Here is a 24,569-nt window from a genome sequence, read left to right as displayed (position 1 = left end):
TATCTCAAGTCTTTCCATTACCTCTAGGCTACAAGTTAATGACTGTCTAACTTTGCTGCCCCTCATCTATTTAAATAATAAGGGAAATAAGGAAATACGTGGACTTTATGGTGGTAGCAGTTTCATTCCATTGCAGTTTTATCAAATTTCTGTTGTTTAAAATTAAAAGAGCAGCATTCTATTAATTTGGGTTACATTAGCAGTTCCTCTGGCTGTGGCAAAGGGAGGTGGGTGAAGAAGCAAATGTTTGGGGAAACTGGTACCAATTCTGATTTGGCTGCTGACTGGGTTGTACATGGCAGTTCAGAGTGTGGTAATTGCTAAAGACTTGCAGCCTTCAGGTGGTAACTTTTGGTTACTTCTCTTCAAATGCATCAAAAAGCAGCCTTTGTGTGCTCTTTCTAGTGTCTAATTAACGTACATCTAAATTGCCTATTGTTAATAAACTCACCAAGCCCGGTTTATTTATTGTTTGGATAATTGAAGAAGTTACGGTCTTATGAGACAATGTAATTGTTGTGGAAGGTTTTGTTTGATATATGTAGTTGTTGGGGGGATGTTTTTTTTCCAGGAGTTCAGTTGCTGATGTCTCTTGGTTTGTAAAGATGAGGTAAAGCAGCTTAGAGTACCATCAAGATATCTTTCTGTATACATTATAATAAAAATGATAAATGTAATCCATGGAAGCACTAAGTTGTTTAAACTATGTGATTATATAGTAATGTTAATATATAGTTTAATTATAGGTTCATCAAAAATCATACGACTCCGTGAAGAAAACAGTGAAGCAAGTGAAATACTGAAAGGAAAAAGTTCTGGTAATGGTGCGACAGTTCCAGTGAAAGGAATAAATAATTTAGGAAATACATGCTTTTTTAATGCTGTCATGCAGGTAAGATGTAAAGATCGTACAGATTTGCCGTAATAAATTTCAGAAATACTCAGTCTGTATAAACTGTAGGCTTCAGAAAATGTACTGACTGATTTACCAGTCTTCATTCTGCCTTCTGGATGTCCTTTTCAAATTCTTTTCTCTCCTTGCTATCCAAGCAATATTTCCTGTAATAACAACAAAAAATTTCCTGGATCAGTAGCATTTTTCACAGTAATGAGACAAATGAAAATGTCAAGTGTTTTGCACACTGCATATGTGTGTGGGTTGTACTCTAGCATATGGTTTTATTTGTAGTTCAGCATTAGGCAGTCATGAGTAATGCACAGTATTTACCATACCGGTGGGTGTGAAAAGTGGTACTTTATGCATAATGTAAATGTCTGCACAGTGTGTTGTGATGATATTAAGCCCCTACAATGGGTGCAGTTATAAAAGTACTTTTATTTATTTGTTTATTTATTTATTTTTCCTGACCAGTCTAAGAGGAATGAGCTATACCAATGCACTTTTATTGATGTTGAGTGTACAGCTAATCTAACATCCTAAAAAAAGCAGCAGCCTTAGCGGGTTTTATACTGGAACATGCTGTTGCTTGTCAGCTGAGCAGAGACATCTGTGTGACTGCACACAGGAGTGAGCAGATAAGAGAAAACTGCTACAAAAGTATTCTGAACTGTCACTCTTTACCTTGTGTTTATGGTGACAATTACAAAACTCAGCAAACAAAGAGTAAATTTGTAAGGAGTGGAAATTGTTCTCTGTCCATACTTAGGGCATTGTAGAAACCCAAGTGATCTGCAGTCAAAGTTAACAAAAAATAAGGGAACGAAGCTATGTTGAGTTGCTTTCTCTCTTAAATTTGGAGAGGTAATGCTTTTCAGTGTGCCAAAGCTTTTGTGCTCCTTGGGCCACGATGAGGGGGACTGCAGGTTTTAAAAGGAACAATGATTTCTGATACTAATGTTGCCATTAAAAAAAATGAATCTTGTTGTTGAACAAAAATAACAAAGTTATTACTAGGACACTTTTGGAATGACTGAAACAGAAGTAGATACAATTTTAGAAACAGTCTGAGATCAGTGATCTTGGCTCTTATAAGGGTGATACCTGCTTTTCCTAGTGATCTGAGTCAAACCTCAGTTGTACATTAGGAAATGTATCTGGTGTGTCTATCCATGAATTTAGAATTTATAACTAAAGAAAATGGATGGTTGAAAGATCAGCATGCGTTTCTTTGCTTTTTTTTTGTCTTCAAGAACTTGGCGCAGACTCACATACTAAATGAACTGATGTGTGAGATGAAAGAGAAAGGAACAAAGTTGAAAATCTGTCATACTTCGGACTCCCAGTTGGTGAGTATGCAGTGAGAAATACAGATTTGGGGAACTGTGGGAAGAAGCTGGAGGATGGGAAAATGCATCTCTGTTTAAGACATGCTTTTCTTTTCCTGTTTCTTTTACCTTTTAATTATTTAACTGGTTTATGATATCTGTTAACTCCTTTTTCAAAACTATTCAGCCCTGAAGGGGAGGAATAATCACTTCCTTTGATATTTGTGACATCGAAGTAGCAAATAATGCCTGATCTTAGGAAAGAGTGGCTGGCTTATTTTTGTTTCCCCATTTCATTTCTTCAGTATGCTTATATAATACAGGAAATAATATATTTGGCTCTAGAAAGTGTTCATGAAATATTTTATTACAGCCTGTTCCAGCCCTTCATTGATAAGGCTTGTAAAATTTATTACATGCTTCACAGGCCAGAGGATTAAACTGAGAGAAGCAAAATTTCAGAGAGGACCGAATTTCTTGTCCTCAAGCTCATTGTGGGCGTATGGGGAAGAGACTGCTGTGGCTATTATCAAGGAATATGCTGCTATTCCAGTCATGTCTTAGAGACTAAGGGTTTCATAATATGTTGTTGGCAATAAAGATAATACCCCTTTCCCTCTGCTAGCTAAAGCAAGCAGTTACGGAGGACTATTCCTTTTTCTGCTCTTTGCTGGAAGCTTTCTAGTGACAGTGAGGGTTGAGGGGTGGATTTCTGTTTTGGATACCTCTGAAATGATTTCTGTATGTTGCTGTCGGTGATGTTCATAGCCTCTCCAGGCAAGAACAGTGTGAAATACACTGTGTTGCTGTCTATATTACCTTCAGTGACAGTTTGGAGCAGCAACACATTTCACTAAGTTATCCTGAGCCACAATGGGAGTCTGGAGCTCGTTTGTGCCCAGAGGCTTAGAAAGCCAGTGGAGTTTGGCTTATGCTTGATGCGAAACTTGCACAGCCATAAGGATGAAAGATTTATTTTTTGTTTAATGACAATGCCTAGAATATAAATAAGATTTTCAGGGCAAAGACTGTGCTTTCTGGTCTTTTTATGTTGACACAGAATTAGAGGGTTGCAGTAGTGTAATAGCAACATAGAAACTCCCAGCTTCCCACTTGGTAAATGGCATTTTTCTACCTTTTCATAGAATCGTAGAACAGTTTGGGTTGGAAGGGACCTTCAAAGATGATCTAGTCCCTGCTACTTGCAGGGGGATTTGACATCTTCAACTAGAACAGGTTGCTCAGAGGCCCGTCCAGCCTGACTTTGAATGTTTCCAGGGATGGGGCATCTACCACCTCTTTGGGCAACCTGTTCAGTGTTTTATGACCCTCATTGTAAAAATTTCTTCCTCATGTCTAGCCTTTGTTAGTGTATATAATGCAAATACTTGATATTTGTGTGCATCCATAGCACTTATGTTTTGTGTGGATCTGCTTTCCGGATAAGACAGCATCTTTAATGGTTTGTTCAGCAGTTGCAATCTGTTTTGCTAGTTGGAAGCATGGTGGTCATAGATAACCCGGGAGCACGTTAGGGAGATTTGCCCATCTGTGGCCTTTGGGATGCAGGTGGCACATCAGCAGTGCAGGAGTCTCCTGCTCTACAGCTGGCGCTGGTGGCTGCTGTCCAGCTCCGTCCAGCCCTGGGACCTGCTGGCTGGGGTGAATCCCATACCAGGAGGGGCTGTCCGGGATGCACCCCATGCCTGTCCCCCGCTGCCATGGTGGACCTGTGGCTTCTGCTGTTGTCTCCTGCTGTGAACCACTGCTGGTGCCTTCCCAGCGCCTGGTTCCTGGAGGAACAGGGTGTGTTTCTGCACCTGTTGGATGTGTGGAGATGTCGGTGTGCAGCTCATAGGTCAGAGAAGCTTTCCACCCCTTGTCCAAGGTTGGGTGGACAGTGCCACTGAGTTCCATCCTATGCTGGCCCATGGGGGAGGTCGCCTGTGTTGTCTCTCCTATTTAATTGCGGTGCAGGTGGGAGTAAGAGTAAAGCAAGTAGTGCAGCAGCTGGTTTGTTTTTGTGAGAATCAGACCGGCTCATTGACATGTCTGTTTACAACACTATTGGTTATCAATGAATTTGCTCAACAATAATTGTTTGGTTTTGCAACTATTACTGCTTATATAATAGGCTTTCTTTCCAATTATTTCAATTATCTAGGTGTCATCAACATACAGAAAAAGAAAACCAAACCCAAAAGACTTTAAGACTGAAAGTTACATTGTTCTTTGTCATAAATATACTAGCCTGAAATAATTCTTGTGTTTCATTAACTTCAAAATCTGATATGCAGTTTACTTTTACTTTGAAGGATCCTTTGGTGGTGAACCTCTCCAGCCCAGGACCTTTGACATCAGCGATGTTCTTGTTCCTTCACAGCATGAGGGAGGCTGGAAAAGGTCCTCTTTCTCCCAAAGTGCTCTTCAGTCAGCTTTGTCAAAAGTATGTATTGCCAGTATCTTTCATTTATAATTTCCAGTGGTATATTTTTAAGTGTGCTATGTCTATTGTCCTTCCTAAGGTGCTGTTAGATTCTTATTGGGCAGTCCAGAACATGTCGTCTTCGTGTTTTAAGGCTGCAGGGCTCCTTGTTGAGCTCCAGCGTTGTACCTGCTCTTCATGTAATGAATGGCCCAGTCCATAACCAGTAACGTTCAAGTGAGCTTTGAACTGAGTGTGAGGAGACAGAAGAGGCCATGGTAAACCTGAAGAAAATAGAATTGCCTCTCAGGGTTTTTTTGGTATACTACCATAAAGCTGTGCTAATACTGCAAAGTGTATGTAGGTATTTTGGAAAAAAGGCTGAGCTTTTAAATGGGAAACCTCTGCTATGATGTCTGACCTTGGCATCAGTTCAAAATGAAAAAGAGTCTTAACAAGTAAGGACTTGAAGCAGTACTGAAATGGCATATGGCTCCAGATTGCAAAGAGCTTGCAAGCCCTAAAGAAACTCATGTTTCTTGGTGTGGAAAATGTTTACAGTGGTGCTTTGTAGGTGCCTTCAATTATGATGCAAACAATCATGCTTTATAAAACACCTGTAGAAGACCTATTTAAAAGTTGATACAAATATTTAAGTATTGACTTTACAAGTAAAAGAAGCTGTAGAAACAGAGTAACTGGAGGATGATACAGCTGTATCTCACAGTTAAAGATATTAATAATGCATGTTAATTTATTTGCTACAGTATTATTATATGGAATTTTAAGCATTCTGCAGCAAGAGAATGAGGAGGAAAGTTGCAGGTTCCTACCATGGCATTCCAGGGCAACCTCACTGTGCAAGTATGGGTTTAAAGTATGGTATAAAGAAACAAAAGATTTGAGACTGGAGCAGGGACAATTTAATTCTGATAAAGAAATCAGTTATTACTTTTTCCTCAGAATTCAACTTCAGAAACTTAATATTACGTTTTTGTATTGCGCTTCCTTTTGATTCTTTTGAGCTGTAAAAGGAAATCTGTAGAAAGTGTCCTTACAGTGCTTTTGAGTCAGACAGCGGTGTTTTCTGTTTAGCGTTATCTACCTGAAATGAAAATATATAGAGAAGAAAAATATGTTGTTTCCTCACTCCCCCTCCTGTTTTGGGGCTGACTCAAAAATGTTATTATAAGAACAAAATTTGGTTGAGAAACAGAAGGGAAATTATTAAATAAAAATAGCAGTTTTTTTCTCAGTATGAGGATGGAAGGGAAAAGTGGGCTTCAGATGGCATTGTAATTTTGAAGTGAGAGCTATTTTGTATCTGCTCTGTGTATTTGTATTTGTGTAGCCATCAAGCGATGGCTACACAATGTATGAGTATTAAGTCTCAGATACCTTGTTGTTCTTTTGTTGTAGCTTTTTTGGGGATGAGCATATACTTTAACTACCAGCTGCACCTGAAACATATTTTAATATGGGCAGCAGACTTTGCTGTTAGACATGTATGTGTCAGCTTCTGCTGCTTCTTGCCTTCTTCCCTACTTCTTTGTTAGCCTTGAAGAGCACAACGTAAGTATTAATCCTTTACTAGCTCTAGTGTCAATAACAGAAGTGTCATCCACATCCTGATAGCAAGAAATTAGGTGTTCAGGGGCAAGAAGTGGCTGCACAGGTATGACAGAAGGTTTTGGTCTTTTCATTATTTTGTTATTGATGGCAACATGAGCAAGAAGGACGAAAGGGAGAATTTCAGCAAATTCAGAAGTCTGCAGTGGTGGAAGCAGGAGAACGGGGAATCTTTATCTTTGCAAACTGAATATATTTAGTATAGAGTAACTTAAGCGGAATGAATGCAGTATTCTATCATGCTATTTTTACAAAGCCTTTTTTCATATTTTAAAGTTGTCTGTCTATGAAGCTGAAATGAAAGAGAGAGAGCATGGCAAGATTGCAGGAGTCCCAGCTAGGAAGAAGTTTGTGTTGCTGCAGCATTCTACATAAACTGCTTTTTGAATCCTGCCAAGAAGTTGTGTTAATAAAGTAAAGGCATGTACTACTTGCAATCTTCACATGCATTAGCACAAACTCTTCTTACTTAACAAGTATAATTCAAACAGCATCTCTTCTAAAGAGATGACAAGATGAATGTGTAAAAGGAAGAACTACACTGAAAAAAATGTTTATATTTCAGAGAGATATGTCAGAGGAAGAAAATCATTTTACTGGGGAGGAGGGCATGGGGAAGGACTTCTAATAATAATGTTTTGGTTTTATGTATTTTACATAAGGGTTTGTTGACTTGAGGTGCAGCCTCTTTTTTTTAATTTTTAAAAAAATTATTCTTTCCCCTTCACATATCTTGCTGTCTCAGTCCCAGTCTACAGTATACGACCATATCTTTCTTCAGTAAAGAATTTGTGAAGCAGATTGTACAGATAGTACAGGAGGTACATGTCTGTGATATCAAGAGTCAGACTTGGTGACTCAGGAGTTGTCTTCCCAATCCCAGTCTTTACTATAACATTATTTTGAATAGTTGCTTGTAGCTGGCCAAACAGGGACAAGGACACTGAGTGGTCATGCAGAATATAGACATTTTACTTAATCCTTATTAGAGTCACTTCCAATCCTATTAAGCTTCTTACAAAGGTGAATGGTTGAAATGCTGATGCTGTCAGCAGGTGATGGTGTGCTGCTGTTCTTCATATGCTTAGATCCGTCTACTTGTCAGGGCTGTTATAGTGTACTATCTGGCCAAAAAGTAACACAGTGATTTCCAAATAACATTTTTCTCATGTGTAGCAGAAGGCTGATCCTTTCAAAAATGGTTACTTTTCCCTGATGACACAATTGGATTATATATATAAAAATACATACAAATCTGGATTAAGATGTTATTGATGAGTTTGAGTGTCTTTTTATTTTTCAGTCTCCTAACTGAATTGTGACATATTTTCATGTTGGATCAGTCAATGCAAGATAGAGTAAAGGTAGCTCTATAATTTAACGTCTGACACTTGTCCTCATTTTGAGTTCCATGCTGGAATAACACTTCTGGATTTGATGTCTGGAGTTGGTTTTTCTTTTTTATGTCCTTGTAGGACTTCAGGAATCCAGTTGCTTCAGATGTTGCAGAGTGGAAGAGTTTGAATGGTCACATTTAAACTGGGCATCCTTACTCAAAGACTGAAAAGTGCTCAGTGTAAGAAGACCGAAGAGAGGAGGGAAGGGAAAGGAGGGAGAAAGGAAGGAAGGGAAGAAGGAAGTAAGGAAAGAAGGAAGATGGGCAAAGCCATGTAGGAATGTGGCTCAGTGTGGGCAGAGAGCCTGTGAAGGGGGGGAGCAGGCAAGTGAGAAACTCTGCAAGGGGATGCACGTTTGCTGCTCAAAAGCAGTGAGAGAACTGGGGCATCATCCTGTCAGCTGGGAGCTGCTTGTTTAAGAGTCTAGGGAGATCACAGCATGAAGTTTGTTTTCTTGTGTGGTGCTTTTTTTTGTTAAATAACAAAAGAAAAAATGATACTGAGTGTTAATTTTATCGAGTGGTGGGGTAGCCAGGTTGAAGAAGGGGAGAAGAAGAAAAGAAATGGATGCATCTTTCTATAGCAACTGTTTAGCGTCTGGTACTAATTCATCCACTGTTAATTTTGTTAGTGTTGCAGCTGTCAGATGTTTTGCGAGGACAGATTGTGAGCATAGCTACGGGGCCCTTCTGTCGGTTTTCCACTATGCTGAATTTCAGGACTGCAGACTTCTGACTTATCTGGAGACTTAGTGACTAATGCAACACTGATGTATTAGGAGGACATAAATGTTATTTCCTTTATTTGTTATGATTGAATAATTTTATTGGTGGAAGAAAGCTTAGATTTGTGTAGCAAGTAAATGTTGCGGCATTTAAGTGTTGAGTCCAGAAAGTAGTTACAGAATTTAGCTGCTTCAGACCTCCACCAAATAATTATTTATAGGGGTATCATATTGCTACCTTAACATGCAGGAAAAAATACTGTCTTAACAAAGATTTTATGGGTGGTTGCTCCTCCCTGAGGAGTGTTCATCCTTCCTTCTGAGGTGCAGAAAGTAGAACTTGAGACAGAGGTGGGGCTGACAGAACGGGGGTCATGCATAGTTAGGAGTGTTGATTAGTTTTGGAGGGAAACCTAAACAACACTTGGAGCATTCTGCATTTGTCACTTCTGAGAGGAAATGCTAAGGGAAACTGAGATAATGTACCAGAGTTAAAGGGTGAAGGAAACAGGATTTTTCTTGCTAATTAGGAGTCTTTTTGAGCCTTTTCTTTTAAAAGAATATTGCTGTAGAGAAAAATCTCTCTTTAGAAAAGATTTCTAACTTGCTTATTTTTCCCATTTGATTTGTACTCTTTAAAGATTATAGCAGCAGTACACACAACTGATGTTTCCTTGACAAATTGTGAAGAACCATTTTGGGTCCCAGGTGTGCCTCTTCACGCATTGCTGACGATGCTGTGTCGTGTTCAGGAGCTCACTGACAGAGGAGATTGAATCTGCTCCTCCGTGCGGCAGCAGCTGAGAGATTGCCTGTCTTTATTTCAGTTAACTTTGTCAGAGTTTTCTTAATTTTAGGAACACGTTAACAAAGCTGGATGGATGAGGTTTATGAATGCTAAGTAGATTAATTGCATATATAAGGAACGTGCATTGGCAGGAATTACCTGCACTTTTTCCTGAGTTTTGTGTCCACTTCTTCCACTCAGGAGACCTGTGCAATGTTTTGGACAACCCAGTTATTTGCAATGTGTGTGGTATTGGTCAGCTACATAAACATCATTGTAGAAACAATAAAGGAGGAAAACAGTAATTTTGTTAGGTACATTGGAGGTGTATCTTCAGTTAGAATGCTCATGTTAACCAGAACAGAGCATTGCAAGATAAAGGTGGGTTAGGGCTTCAGGGAGAGGAGAAGTAACAGAAATATGAGGCCTTCAGTTCAAGAGGAACTTGAATATTCTGAGTTTAGACAGGAGAGGACATGAAAAGGAGGCACAACAGCAAGAGAAGACAATAAATGATAAAGGATAAATTAGCTGTGCTTATTTAACTGCCCTCATGGAGTTCAAGGAGCTGTCAGTGAAATTCAAAGGCAACAGATTTAGAGCCAGGGGAAAAAAAGGTTTTTTTAAACATTTTGTAGAGCTAACCTGTGGAACTTGCTGTCGCAGAATGCTGTTGAAAATCTTAGCAGAACTTAAAGGAAGAAAGAAGAATTTGACATCCACATAAAAAGAAAACGTTTTTTCTAGGGTTGCAAGACCTCGTGCATAGAGGCCTTCACTTGGCTACCAGCTGGCAGGGAGGAGTTCCTCCAGACAGATATTTCCATCACTCAGAACACAGAGCTGTATTTTCCCTCTGATGGTCAAGTGGGAAATGACTCTATTGTAGTGTGTCAGCTATTGTGTCCACTCAGAGCCACTTCTAGCAAGTACTTTTTGGTCAGGTAACACGGATCTGTTGCATCGCAAGAAGGTGATGGTGCCTCATTTCATTTTGGGGGAAGGCCGAGGTAGAAAAGAATGAAAGAAATCAGCCAGCACGTCCAAAGGAGAGCTGAGTGCTGTCTGTCCTGCCATGGAGACAGGACAGGCATGGCTGCTGTGATTCGTTAGTTACATGTAGGGGCAAGACCATGTTTGCTTGTGTTTTTTCCTACCAAGCACCTTGTAGTAGCAGAACTCATCTATCAGGTTTGAGAGAAGATTAATCATGGGGATTAATGGTGCTGTAGGATTTTGCTCTCTTTTCTGTCATATAGCTGCATATAGCTCAGGATCACTAATGAGAACAATTGCTTCAGGAAGAACAAAACTTTTCATTCTAGCTATTCTATAATGACAGTGAATAGGTATTTGATAGTGTCACTGCGAAGGTGTAGTTCTGTGAACTGTGGTAACTTTCATAAGCTGTCCCTTCTCATGCTTTTTTTTTGTAACTTTCATTGGTAACTGAGCAGTCTTGAGATATTAACATCTTTGTCTGCAGAGAAGCAAAATTTCTTCTCTCAGGCTAACATTACATAAACACTTTGCTTCTCTAGAGTGAACCGCAGTATTAAAAGAGGTTCTTCTGCATTTTGCACTACTGGAAATAAATCAAATAGTATGTTCTGTTTTCTGTTTCCAGGCACTTACTGTTGCTTCTAAGGTTTTGCAAGGTATTAAGCTAACTTATGCTCAATAGAGTAATTATTGAAAGGGTAATTTTGGAGAGTTTTTTTATTAGAGACAGTAAAGGTATGGCAAGGCTGTGCAGTATGATTGAGTGACTGTAATTGTACCTCAGTTTTGCTTTTGATGCATGGCTTAGTTTCCCTCAAATGAATATAAGATAGGAACTATTAGTGCTTAGAGGACTGTGGGTTTTTCCCTTTTAAAAATTACACGATTATGTAGTTTTTTTTATTAAAACACCCTAGGAAGTAAATCGTCATGAAAAGTATTTCTTTAACTGACAGTCAAGCAGTTATAACTGGTCTCCAGATGAGTAACGAGAGGCCAGATAAGTCACATGCATGTAGATGTCACAGTTGTCCTTCACCACTTATGGCCATTAGCAGGAGTTCAACCTGTTCTGTCATTATCCTGCTGACACTGTACAACAGGTTGTATCGCATCGGCACTGGCTTCCATATGTCAGCACATCTGTGAGCGGTCAACTCAACCAACCATCTTCAAGTCCCCCACTTTTGCCAAGGATCTTGCTTGGAGCATATTTTCAAGGAGACGAGAGCGCACATCTTTTAGTTGTCAGATTTCTGTGCATCAGAATGGTTTAATTCCTTTTTTTCCCCCCTAATACTCGTTTATAACTGTTGGAAGTTTCCAGTAAATGCAGTTTGTGGTGTGAAATTCCTTTCCTCCTATTTTTTTTGTTGTTTTTTGGTTTTCTTTTGTGGCTTCTCCTAAAAAGCAAATGCACTGATCTCAAATGTTTTTCCACAGAATATCAGGTATTTAGAATTATGTGCAACATTACATAGCGTGCTGTGCACATGAGTGACAGATTAACTATATGTTAAGCAGTGTAAACCATTATATCATTTGTCAGTCCAAGTAAATGACTCGGACCTTAGGTGACTTCTTTACAAGCCACTAGCCTGCTACTTTGCTTTTAGAGTGGTAGCTGTTACATTCCCATCATCCTTGTTGCCATTACAACACAAGCATCTAGGTGTATATGAGGTTGGAAGAGGATTAAGTACAAGCGCAGAGAAGCCTAAATAATCTTGTCCTTGTAGGTGCATTATGTATGTGCTAGTAAAAAGAAAAACTAAGAGAAATGAAAAACTGCCAGGGCTGAGTTCATTTTTCCCTCCTGTCATTTAAGCTAGTAAAACTGTGTGAACTTATGGGTAAGCTGTTGTCTCTTGAAATATGACTTAGTAAATGAATTTTCATCTGAAATGGTTGTTGTATGTTCATTGGCAAACCATCGACAGTAACAAAAGGTATGTGCAGGGCTTTTTTCTGATTTGCATTGAAGATCTAGCTTTGCAAGGTGTGCCTACAACGAAGAAAACCCTCCTGCCACAGTGGTGGAGTTTCTGCTTGCTTCTATGTCGAGTAATTAATTATTTTTCTTCTGTTTTACTATGATGTCTCTTGTGGCCCTGCTTCTGTGGCAAAGAAAAAAGAGTCCCTATTAGTACCAGGATCCAGGTTGTATAAATACGAGATTTTGTTATCTCAGTATACACTGTAGCTATTATTGTGCATATATGGGAGAAGGCAGGCTGAATATAATCATTGATCCTCACTGTCTGAGGAAAACAATACATTTCTCATAAATGCAACTTACATGCATGCAGATACATATTTATTTTTTAATGTACATTGAGTTAATCAAAAATAAATGTTCAGTGCTTTTCAGAATGTATTTGGTTCTCGTAATCAGATTAATTGGAAAGAAAACAGTCGGTTTTAATAGAAGCAAACCAATTCATTTTAATAATATCAAACCAAAATATTTAATTTTAAGAAGGAGTATTTCAGGTTTGAATTAATTGAATTAAAAAAAAAAAATTGAAATTAATTTTTTTAGTTCAATATTCATATGCAAAAAAGAGATAGACTTTTAAAAAAATGCTTAAAAAAATCACCGGCTCTGCTGATTCCAGATTTTATAGTAAGCCTCATAGTAGAGCAGCATCGTTAAATCATTTTTAACTAAGGATATTGTCAACTTTGTGTCAAAAAGTAGCTGCGAAGCATAAATGTGAAAGTTGTACTTGATGATCTTAAAGGTCTTTTCCAAGATAAATGAGCCTATGAATTAGCTGTAATTTAAAAAAATAGAAAATTTTGCTCAGTTTTACATAGTATGATTAAGCCATTACCTTAAACATAGAAGCGCTGAAAAACATTTAATGTAAACATTTTGAACCATCTATTACTTATTTCTACTACCTAATTTTCAGGAATGCAAATATTGGATCTAGTTTTTAACCTGCTAGTTTTTAACCTGTAATAAAGTGAAATCATAAAAATTGGCAACTAGTATGGTAAGATATCACTCTTTTATGTTCTTTAATATCACTGAGTTAAATAGTTAGAAAAGTTATTTTGGCAAGAATCCTGTTATTTAGAAACAGTCCTAATAATCTACTAGAGAATATAACTTTGAAAAAATATTGGGAATAACTACTGTTACTTTTATCCTTTCTTCCAAGTTCTTTGTAAATACTGTTATATAATTCCCATTAGAGTCCTGTGGGGTAGGGATTTCTTATTGACAGTTTACAGATGGAAACCATGAAACATTAAAGGAAGAAGAAAAATAATCTTACTGGTTTTAGTGTCCATCTGTAAATGTGAACTTGTTGTTTTGCACATGCAGGTCCAGATTTATTCCACTTAATTTTAGGCACTGACCTTAGATGCCCTGTCACCTTAGATCCGTCTCCAGTTACATCCCCAAGTGCCTCCAGCGAGCAGCTCAGAACCCAGACCCTGTGTCCTTGTACCCCTGTATCCCCATATCCCTGTATCCCTGCCCTTCCCGTAGCCCAGGCCTGCCTTGCCCTGCCTGGACATCTCCACATCTTGCCCAGCTTTAAGTTGTGCTGTTGTGGGCACCTTGCGTGTCTGATGCATTTTCTGATCACCTTTAGTTTCTCCTGTCCACGAGCACAGATTTCTGAAGCAGACCTGAGCGGCTTTAGTGTGTTGGTGGGAAAGAAAACCTCATTTTCAGGGACCCAAGAACAGCTGAAGAACATGGGCAGGGAAGTGAAATTATTGTGCCTTGGAAAAAATACTGATGCGTATTTACCGCTTGATGCGCTGGTGAGCCGGAGCACGCAATCTGGGGCTGAAAATGAGCACTGGCTCAACACACGTTTTATAAAATTGAATAACTGAGTAAATGGTTGGTTTTTCTGGCCACTCTGACAGTTTGATAAAATTCCTGTTTGAGCTCTGCTCAACCAGTTGTCTCCTGTGCTAGATTTTGGAAGGGGTGCCTGTGGTAACACCTGCATGTGCTCTGCCCAGCGTGCAGCAAGAGTCACAGCTGCCATTTGGTGGCATTGCAGGAAATGCAAAAAACCCATCTTTTCAAATCCCATTTTAGATGAATTGGTCCAAGACTGTAATTGAAGATCTAAAGGGTAGCTTGCCTGGAAGGACAGGTATGGTTTGGCCAATAAGCTATAGTTTATGTGAATAAAGATTTGTTAATAGTCAATATTTACACAGTCTCATTTGGGGTTGCAAGAAGCTGGAGATCCAGATTGTTAATGAGCAGCCTTCTAGCTGTAGTTATCTTAGTAAGGATAACACCTTAAGGATCTACCCACATATTCATAAGCATGTTTTGTAATTTCTCTGTAATCTGTCCCTGCAAAATATGATATTTTGAGTATATTTAGATGCTGTGAGTAGTAAAAAAAAACAGTCTACAGTTTTTGAATAGCAGTGATTGAGAATGCTGAATGGCAGATGCAGCATTATCCCTGTGCAGGTGGCTACAGCATTACTGCCATAAATGGCAGCGTAGTCTGAAACAGAGGGTTCTCCTCTTTTGGCTTATGAGGGTCATGTGGCTGCTGCTGGTGATCTAAAAAACAAAACTAAAGAAAAGCCTTTCCTGTGGAGCCTTTGGGTTTTTTTTGTCCTGCGTAGTAAAGCGTTAGTGGTGCAAACTCTGCCAGCACCGATGTCCCTTCTGTGTCCTTGGGCTGACGCGAGAGCTGGCTTGTCTCTGCTGATGCTGTGGCCAAGCAGCACGGAGGACAGCTGCATGGGCGGTAGAGTCTGAGGGGACACGGGCGACACCAGATGGGTATCTTCCAGAGCATGTAGACCCTTTCCTTCAAGACTTCTAGTTTCTACAGATGAAAAGTTTGGAAGTATGCAGATTTTGTTGTTGTTGTTGTTAATAAGCTGTTGCAGTCTTTGATGACTTAGGTTTCTGTTTAACCCAGGTAGCCAGTATAGGTTATTCTAGAAGGTGGGCTTGTAATCTGGGAATTCCAGACAGTAATTCAGTATCACATATCCAAAAGGTAGCAATGTTATTATTTATGCAGAAGCAGTATCATTCTCAGTTGCAGCTCTAGTGCTTTTTAGCTCATTTGGCATCTCAAAACCAAAGCAAACCAAACAAAAAACCACCTCCTTCATTCAGCTTTATTGTAAAAAGGATGACTGTGGCACGCATTTATACAAACAGCGCTTGTCACTCACCTCATGAACAAAATCCCAGCTGGAGAGCTGCTGCCTTGTGGCTTCCTCCTGCAGACCTCTTCACGCTCGAGATGCTGCTTAATGCCATTTTGGGGGTGCTGGAGGAATCCCCACGGGGGGCTGCCCTGCAGGAACTGATGCTCGTGGGCCTGGGGCTGGTGTATCTGCCACCCGTGCTTATGGATACAGCGTGGAGATGAGACTTTAAAGAGTTTTGCCAAGGATTATGAAGTTTGGATGGGATGGACCACACTGTCCCCCATGTTCTGAATCTGACTAGTGTGAGAAAGAGTGTTGTATCAGGATTTTCTTTTTAATGCTGACTATGCAGATTAGTAAAGTAAACTAATGGTGGTAGGAAATGTAGTGATATTAAATCACAGTAACAGTGCGGATGGACACTTCATGGCCTGTTCAGATAACTTGTTTTGGTGCACTCAGGAGTTGGAAAAAAGCTAAAATTTCTAATGTTTTTGTATTCAACATGCAGTAGGAGCAAAACACTTGATATATTTTGTTGCTATGATGGGTGAGTCAGGAAGGTCTCTTTGAATTAGTGCAGAAGACTTGTGAAGTTTGAACCTCTGTCATCTCAGATTTCTTTTTTCTCTCAAGACCAGTTGGGTATACAATTCCTGTAACCGGCTTTGCGGGAGAAAGAAACAGGTTATATGTAGCCAGTTTATTTCTTGCTTTTGCAGACCTGGTAGATTTTGGAATCTGAATTCAGATGTATTGTCTGAATCAAAACAGTTGTGAAGAGATTGTCTCATTGGTTTGGGGCTCTTTCCATTGTAGGTATGAAGCTGTGTTTTGTTAGCTTCTGGTAATACTATATGTTTTAATATGAATTTCAAGTGTGAACTATTGCAATTTGTTAGACTGTAGGACATGAGTTTTGATGTGGTTATGGTGTGATTTGATAATGCATGATGCTAAAACGTCCTTTTAAAACTATATGAGTAACTCTTGGTATCTTTTGGAATTTTACCAAAAAACCCCCCTCCAAACCCTGGCTGTTCTCATTAGCAATACTCTTGGAGTGGAAATCCTATGTTTAGAGCATTTCTCTCCAATATCTATAATATTAATTGAAGAAATTTAGCATAAATAAAAGACTAATTGAATGCAATGTAATTTACATATATTGAGATATCGTTATAATTTTCTCTTACATTTTCTTAATAGCATTTGAAATCCATATGCTTATGTGATGCTACTTATTTTTAGTGTTTACCATCTTCTCATTAACTGTTCATTCAACTCAGTAAGCTGAAGATTACTGCATTGATTGATTGTGGAGCCATTCTGAAGAGGTGGTTACACATACCTTTGTTTAAGAAGTAAAGAAATTCTCATTTGGATTCTGACCTGCAGTTTTCCTTTGTTTGTTAGATGCACAGCCTTGGGACTTCCCTTTCATTTCAAGATCATCTTTTTCCAGTTCAGACCATAATGCTGTTTGTGTTTTACTATATACTGACTGTTTTATGCATGTTTGAGGTTTCATGTTGGTAGAGAGAAAGGTGAGATAGCAAAGGAGCTAAAGCAACCTTGTTGGTGTAATTGCTGCCACACCAGGAGCTTCATAAAGGCCCTTTATGTGGGGGTTGTGCAGCTATTTGTACCCCTGGCATCCAACTAGAGTCTCATGGAGACATTGTCTCATTAAGAACTTCCCAGTGTAAATTTAAATTCTTTACCACTTCTTTTGTAGGGCTCCTCGATTTAAGGGGTTCCAACAGCAGGACAGCCAGGAGCTTCTGCACTATCTGTTGGATGCAATGAGAATTGAGGAGACAAAGGTAATGTCTTTTGTGCATGTTTTTAAAGAACTTACTTGACTGTGTCATTGCATCAATGTTCTTCATGCTCCCCGTGTTTTAAAGATGTTTTTAATGGAGTAGCAGTGGCTATTTTTGTTATCTTGAGAAAAATAATGACTTTTTTGAAAGAGGATTTAATTATGTTAATGTTACATTAAACCTGCTGGTTGGAATAAAAGTTTCAGTTTCAGAAAGAATATGGTAAGTAGGTCATGATAACTTTAGGAATCGGAATTGTTTTCCTGTATTAAAAAAAAAAAAAAAGGACAGAGAAAAGATCATCTGGGTGCACAATAAAGTAGAAGTAGAACCTCCAATGCAGTTGACAAAGTGTATTTTAGGGTAAAGCTTTGGGACAGAAATGAGCAGCTCCTAGCTGTGAGCCAGCCCTCAGTTTTCATTGAAATTGAGTTCAATGGCAAAAATAAAAAAGGACAAAAAAAAATCTTGCAAAGTTTCTTATATCTCTTGAAAGTGTGAAGAACTACTTGTTTTGTAAATCACATTCTGCTTTTCATTATTTTAAATCTGCATGTAAGTATGCTAAGTATATAATCAGTTATATTAAAAACATCCCTGTGTGTGGTTTTTTTTGTTTCTTTTCCTTCATTATTTTTGCCTCCTGCATTGTTGAATGCAAGAAAGTGTGTATTGCTTGCATGAGCTATTTTGACTAAATCTGATTTCATTGGCCTGACTTGGTCTTGGAAACTTCTTTTCAGATGATATTTTGGTAAATAGCCTTTTCTAAGTCTCATCCAAAGCAGGTCTTTAAATCTGGTACTGACCAGTGTACTTGCTCTTCCTTCTCAATTAGTAATATGATGAGTGCCATGATCCCAAGCTGAATTATCTTGGAGGTGAGATATAAAGCTGTGTTTGAGCCCAGTTTCTGATACTAGAATAGTGCTGAATGAATCCCCATCCTACCAGAATAATAATAATATATTTTGGTCTTGTCAGCAGTATGGTTGATCTTAACAGAACTGAACTACAGGGAGAAACAGCTAAACCTTGACATTATCATGTTTACAAAGTTATATGTTGAACTGGGCATGCAACAGAAGCAGTGGACATCAGTAAAATAACAGTTGTTGTGTTTTTGTGGTAGAGGAAAACTTTATTCTGTTGCATGTTGATTTTCATGTAATAAACGGTGGAAAATATATTTGCTTCACGAGTGAGTATTCACCAAAAGCAGAATTATTAGAACAACTAAGGTTCTTCTCCAGTGGGTGATTGCGCTTTCCGCTCAAGTCACTCTCTCGTTTCAGCAGCGAATGTGCTGTATTGTGTTCATATTTGCCTTTTGAATCATTTATTAGAGAGCAGTGACAGCTACAGTAGCTACCACAAAAGAGCAATGGAAGATGGTGAGAATTTTCAGCAGCCTTTCTGGCAGTATTTCTGCTGCCCCCTTCACCAGGCAGGGAGAGGTCAGTCCCACCCTGCCCTGCAATTACTCCCCTCTGCTGCCCTGATGGTGCCTTGCTGCACACTCATCCTCATCACCTCAGGCTGCTCTGACACCGACAGTACTCAATGTTCAGTCTTTTTTTTTTTTTTTTTTGGTAATTATCCCATTTTTTGTAATTAGGCCAGCAGCCGCCCCCATCACCTCCATGGCCTCCCCAGTGGGCCGGCCCAGGCCCGGGACAGCCTGTCTGCAGCACCCTGTCTGCCACCGCAGTCCTGCAGCACAGTGACTGCCACTAACCCTTCTCTTCCACCCCACTTAAAACTCTCCTCTGGGCAGAGGGAAGAGCCCTGCTGGGAGGGCAGCCGGCTGCTTTGCCATCCACCTGCGAGAGGGCTGAACGCAGCCGTCCTTGCTTCCCTATCCCTACTGGCATTAGTTGGTTTCGATGAGAAATACATATGATATATAGCATGGCACGTTACAGGAACTAACAAAAAACCACATTCCACTTTTACCTCTTCTTCATGGTTTTGTATCTCATAAAAAGGCTTTCTGACACCAGTGTTGAACGTTTTCCTGTCCGCGTTAAAAAAAGTTTGAAAGCGCCTATGTACACAAGTGGATTTTTTTAAGATAAAAGCCTGTCGATACTACAATAAAGATGACATAGCGTCTGCTGTTTCCAGCAATGTGGGCCGGAGATGGTTTCACACCAGGGCCTGAAGTGGCTGAACTCTGCTGCTAATTGATTAATGTCTGCTGCCATTGTCGACAGCACCCTGCCCATTCAAAGACTGTGTCTTTCTTTGACCTAAATAAATGGTTCAACGCGCTAATTCCAACAAAAGGGTTGCTTATGGCCCTAAACCCATTTATGGTGCTCAACTTCATGAATTACCTATTGATTAGTCCTTTTAGTATATTGTTGGCTTTAAGATGAACAAAGCTGAGCTGGGGGCAGTGGGAGTTAATTCACAAGCCAGGTCACATACTCATAAGGTAGTAGTATGACTTGTTCTGATGGCTGCCTGAGCTGGAAACCGAACCTCCGATGGTGTCTGTCATCCTGACACTTTTGTCACGTACGCCTTGAAAGTGTCACTGCCTGCAAACAAGAGCTATTTATTATTCTTTTCCTATTTGGATGTGAGGTTTGAGTTACTTGCAGAGAGGTTTGGTAGCACCATTTGTCCCTAGAATGGGACTTTGCTTTAAGTATGACTTCAGCAACGCATTTCATTATAAAATTTATTATAAAAATGTATTTTATTATAAAATTTATATTTACAAATGTGTAAAGGGTGAGTGTCACGAGGATGGAGCCAGGCTCTTCTTGGTGACAACCAATGGTAAGACAAGGGGTAATGGGTGCAAACTGGAACACAAGAGGTTCCACTTAAATATGAGAAGGAACTTCTTCTCAGTAAGGGTGACAGAGCACTGGAACAGGCTGCCCAGGGGGGTTGTGGAGTCTCCTTCTCTACAGACATTCAAAACCCACCTGGACACATTCCTGTGTAACCTCATCTAGGTGTTCCTGCTCCAGCAGGGGGATTGGACGAGATGATCTTTCGAGATCCCTCCCAATCCCTAACATTCTGTGATTCTGTGATAAATGTAATTTGCACACCGACATGGGAGACTCGCACATGTCACTAGAGTTTGTGGATGAGAGACCAAGTACATTTGCCAGGAAAAAGGGAAGTGGGAGTCACACACAAAACTGTTCCCTGTCAGGGGAACCAGGTTCATCCTCCTACTTCTCCATCCGCAGCAGGTGGGAGGTTGAGCTGAGCCCCTTTTGCACCAGCCCCTGCAGGTCTGCTGCCAGGGGATGCCTCAGGAATACTGGTTCTTCCCTCAAAAATGTAGTTTTTAGGAGATATCTTTTTTGTTGAGCAAATGTTGATGACATTTATATGGATTCATAAAAAGTTTTATATCTCTCCTAAGTTTTTTTTAACATAACTCTGAAATGTGCAGTATTAGAAAACAGAAGTAATGAAAATACTGCTCAAACACAGTCATTGCATTCTGGCTATTAAAACATTCTGGGTATTAAAAGATACTTTGCTGCCTTCAAGTATCTCATACCCTAGTCAATCAGAAATAGTCCATTCTTCAGTACGTTATTTCCGCCCTCCCCCCAACAGTGGAAGAAATTTATAGTATTCACTGAAAATCTCGTAGTTTCTTGATAACCTATGGAGTGCTCTATAACAGCTCCCATTTTAAGGGGAGGAAATGTTTTGATGGTTACCTGCTGAAGTTTATGCAGTTTTAACACTGCTAGTGAATAACAACAGTAATTTTAAAATATTATATTATGCTTATTTTATAGACATAAGAGTAGATAAAATTTAATAATATATTAATAGTTTTCAGAAAGTTTACACTTAAAATTCTTGCTTTTTTTAAAATTATAGCGTATACAAACTGGTATCTTAAAAGCATTTAATAATCCAACTACTAAGACGGCAGATGAAGAAACTAGAAGAAAAGTCAAAGGTATGCAATTCTTTATTGAAAACTTTTTAAAACGCACAAGTTTTTAAATACCATTTTCTTCAAAACTGACCATTGCAAACAGCAGTCCCAAAATGCTACAATCACACTTTTATTATGTATTATTCTAGTGCCACCTAGCGTGTATCTAAAGGATAGGGAGCTTATTATGTGCTCACATCTTTGTATCCAGGATAAATGCTTCCACTGTATTAATAATGCCTCTTTTAATGATAGACAGGATTTAATTTTGCTTTCTGAAATAGCCTGCTGCATCTTCAGGTTTGTTATATGGCCACAATTATTGTACCACTCAGAGAGGCCACTTTCCATAAATAAAACTGATTTCTGTCAGTTGGCTGCTGCTGTGAGCACTCTAAATATGGCTACAAAGCCAAGATCGGAAGCTGTTTCAAAAGAAGGCATGTTTTTTTCAGAACAAGAGGTTTTAATTTTTTTGTGTGTGTTTTCTGTGTGTTTATTCAAAAGTTCTAATTTTGGGGGGTTTGTTTTAATTAAAGTTTTAATAATGATTAAGCTGTTTTAAAAGTCTCTCTTCCCAAGTCTGCAACAGTTAAGACATAGAGAAAGAATAGAACAGGCTTTTGCCTCATTCTTTAGAGTGTTACAGTTTCAAAAACCATTTAGAAAGGGTGACAACCTGTCTGCTACTCTCGTGTCTGTGTTGAAGCAATACAATGTTATGCATTCAAAATAAAACTAAGATTTTATTTAAAAGGCTTCTTCTTGAGAGATACAGCATTATTATTCTGTTACAGTAGGAGGGGAAGGGAAAGATAGAAGGGAACTGTTTTGCTAAAATATTGTAAAATGTTGAGATAATACAGTATATAATGTATTAGTTATATTGTGTTCCAAAAGTTTTGAATATGTTTAACAATTGTGCTTTCATAATATATCTTAGAAAGAATTTTGTTGTTCTTATAGTGTGGCATTGGATCTGTTATTTTGCACATTTAAAAAAGGCAATGTTTTTTCAGCATATGGAAGAGAGGGTGTGAAGATGAACTTCATAGATAGGATCTTTGTTGGTGAATTGACTAGCACTGTCATGTGTGAGGAATGTGAAAATGTAGGTATTCTGGAATTTGGTTTGATGTGGAATAGATCACATGCTGGTTTGATTACATTGTCTCAAAAGTATAAAATTGTATTGCCAATTTTATACTTGTTTGTTTGTAAAAACAAGACTTTATTGAAAGTTTCTCATTTAAAATGATTTATTCCTTTAAAGCATTATCCTCCTAAACCTAAGAAGAGGAGTCCTTTGAAATCAAAAAGGATTCAAGTACTGGGCTTGATTTTACATCTGACTTAAGGCTGGAGGTTCCAAATTCTATAATCATCAATGTTACACACAATTTTATTTGATATTTTTAAAACACCTACCTACCTCAAAACATAAATCCTCCTGCCTGCTCTTCTGGGATGTACCTGAAAATTGGGAATGAATTACTTTGAATTAGTATGAGTGGGGAAATGCTAAAATTACTTTTTTCTTTTTCTTGAAGTATTTTTGATAATTAATGTAATAACCCAAATGAACAGCATATTTCTTTCATAATTAATATTACTGACATTTCATCATAAATGCTTCCCATAATCCTTATGATTTTCTTTAACTTTGGAAGAGAAAAATCTTATTTGCATGACTTTTCTAATTGAATGTTACATTTGTGTTTGGTTTAAAACATTGTATTTCGTATTGTAGAGATTAAGTAAATCAATCAGTCTGAATAATTAAGCACAGTCCTGCAGTGCCAGGTAAACTTCCCTGTGTGTGATGTGGAGATTTACTCTTCAATGTGTGATTAGTATCAATGAAGAACTTCAACTATATTCAAAATAGAGGTTGTATGTGTTTTGTGTGCCTCATTTATTTTTGCTGGATTCTTATATTCTGCCTGCACAGGATCAGGAATTTGCCAGCCATAGCCCTTTGAGGAAGGGTTTAGCATTTGCTTTCCTTTGCCTGCATTGGCAAAGATATTTTTGACTCATGTTTGTTCATGCAAACTTACTTTTTAAGAGGAACCCCTGTTTGAACACCGCCCATAAGGCAGTGTGTCCTCACAGCTACAGTAGGCTTGATTTCATTTGTTGATTTACTGGACCCTAAACCATGCTGAGTCCCTTGCATAGCAAGTAAAAAATAAGCTTAAATAAAGAAAAAATAAGCTTACAGTCCATATCGAATGTTGCAGGTGGAAGACAGGGTCATAAATACAAGAGAAGGGCCATGATAACAGTAATTGAGGGCACTACTCTGCTCAGTCACTTACCTGTACAACATGATCTTTGTGCTTTTTTAAGGCCTTGTTTTCCACAATCTTTCCAGAGGTAAGATAAGTCAGTTTTGGCAGGAATTTGAGAATGGCAAGGGAGGGAGCTTAAGGAACGGGCTTGGAAGGGATGTTCTACTCATAAAGGCAGATGGAAGCGCTGAGAGAGAATGTCTTTAGTATGATTTGCCAGATATTTCCAGTTTCAGGTTAGATTTTATATGGTTTATAGATGACAAAATAAAACTCCAGCAAAGAAAAGGTTGGGTTATTTGGTTTTTTTTTTTCAATGCCCCGTAGTTGGATTTATTTTACCAATTACTAGTGTATGTTATGGTGTGAAAATTTCTAATAAAGCTTTTGGCTGTAACCAGTAAGCCTGATTAATCTTTTCTGAGAGCACCAGGTTAGACCCTGTCGTCTAACTGTCATTAACCAGTCCTTGCTGCCTAACAGTGTACGAAGTCAAACACCTGTGCAAAGGTGTCCAGGATCAGGGAACTCCAAAAGTTAGTCTTCTGCCAAAGTGCACTATCTAGAAGGTCCACATGACTTGACAATCTGTCTGGAGCTCAGAGGGACTGAGCACCACACTGCTTCTAGGTCCATTTTGTGCCCAGATGAATGGCCATGTGCTTTACATCTCTGCTGAAATTTTGTGCAGCATTTGAAAGAAAATTGGAGCTACCTCAAAATTAAACGAAAATAAGAAAAATGTTTTTGGGAAGTTCTTCATTGTAGTTTGATGCATCTTGTAACTAATTAGATTTTTGTATAGTTTCTGATAATAATTTGATTTAAAATGGGAGCTATGTGCTAAACCCATATATTATTCTTTGCATTTAATATGCATTGTCTCTTTTTCTTCAAGATTTCAACAGTAAAAGAACCTTTCATTGATCTTTCACTTCCTATAATAGAAGAGAGGGTAAGACACTGAATATGTAATAACTAACTATTGCTACCAGTGGATTGCTTCTTACATACCTTTATGAAGATGGTTATGTATGTATATACAGTGTTGATTTCAAGCCAAAAAATTTATGCTTGTCCATAAACACATATACTGTCATGCTGCTTGTTCATTGTGTGATTTTATGTATATACATACATAGGTATATTTAGACATACAATATCA

At 38.6% G+C, this 24,569-nt stretch overlaps 1 protein-coding gene across 4 annotated transcripts in view; it reads left to right on the top strand.

Moving 5' to 3' along the window:
• USP45 (ubiquitin specific peptidase 45) overlaps window positions 1-24,569 on the top strand; it is a 56,282-nt gene that overhangs the window by 21,478 nt on the left and 10,235 nt on the right. For 3 of the 4 annotated variants that reach the window (XM_080342364.1, XM_080342363.1, XM_080342362.1), the window contains 7 exons: window positions 747-892; window positions 2,152-2,247; window positions 4,542-4,672; window positions 17,095-17,182; window positions 21,050-21,131; window positions 22,130-22,221; window positions 24,303-24,359. In XM_080342364.1, coding sequence (XP_080198490.1) covers window positions 747-892; window positions 2,152-2,247; window positions 4,542-4,672; window positions 17,095-17,182; window positions 21,050-21,131; window positions 22,130-22,221; window positions 24,303-24,359 — 692 coding nt within the window. The remainder of the gene's footprint in view (window positions 1-746; window positions 893-2,151; window positions 2,248-4,541; window positions 4,673-17,094; window positions 17,183-21,049; window positions 21,132-22,129; window positions 22,222-24,302; window positions 24,360-24,569) is intronic. The other variant, XM_080342365.1, reaches the window with a different exon arrangement.

Source organism: Nesoenas mayeri, assembly GCF_963082525.1.
Source record: "Nesoenas mayeri genome assembly, chromosome: 3".
In the NCBI taxonomy this organism is placed as follows: domain Eukaryota; kingdom Metazoa; phylum Chordata; class Aves; order Columbiformes; family Columbidae; genus Nesoenas; species Nesoenas mayeri.
The sequence above is the reverse complement of the archived record's forward strand: the minus strand, read 5'-3'. Positions and strand labels throughout refer to the sequence as shown.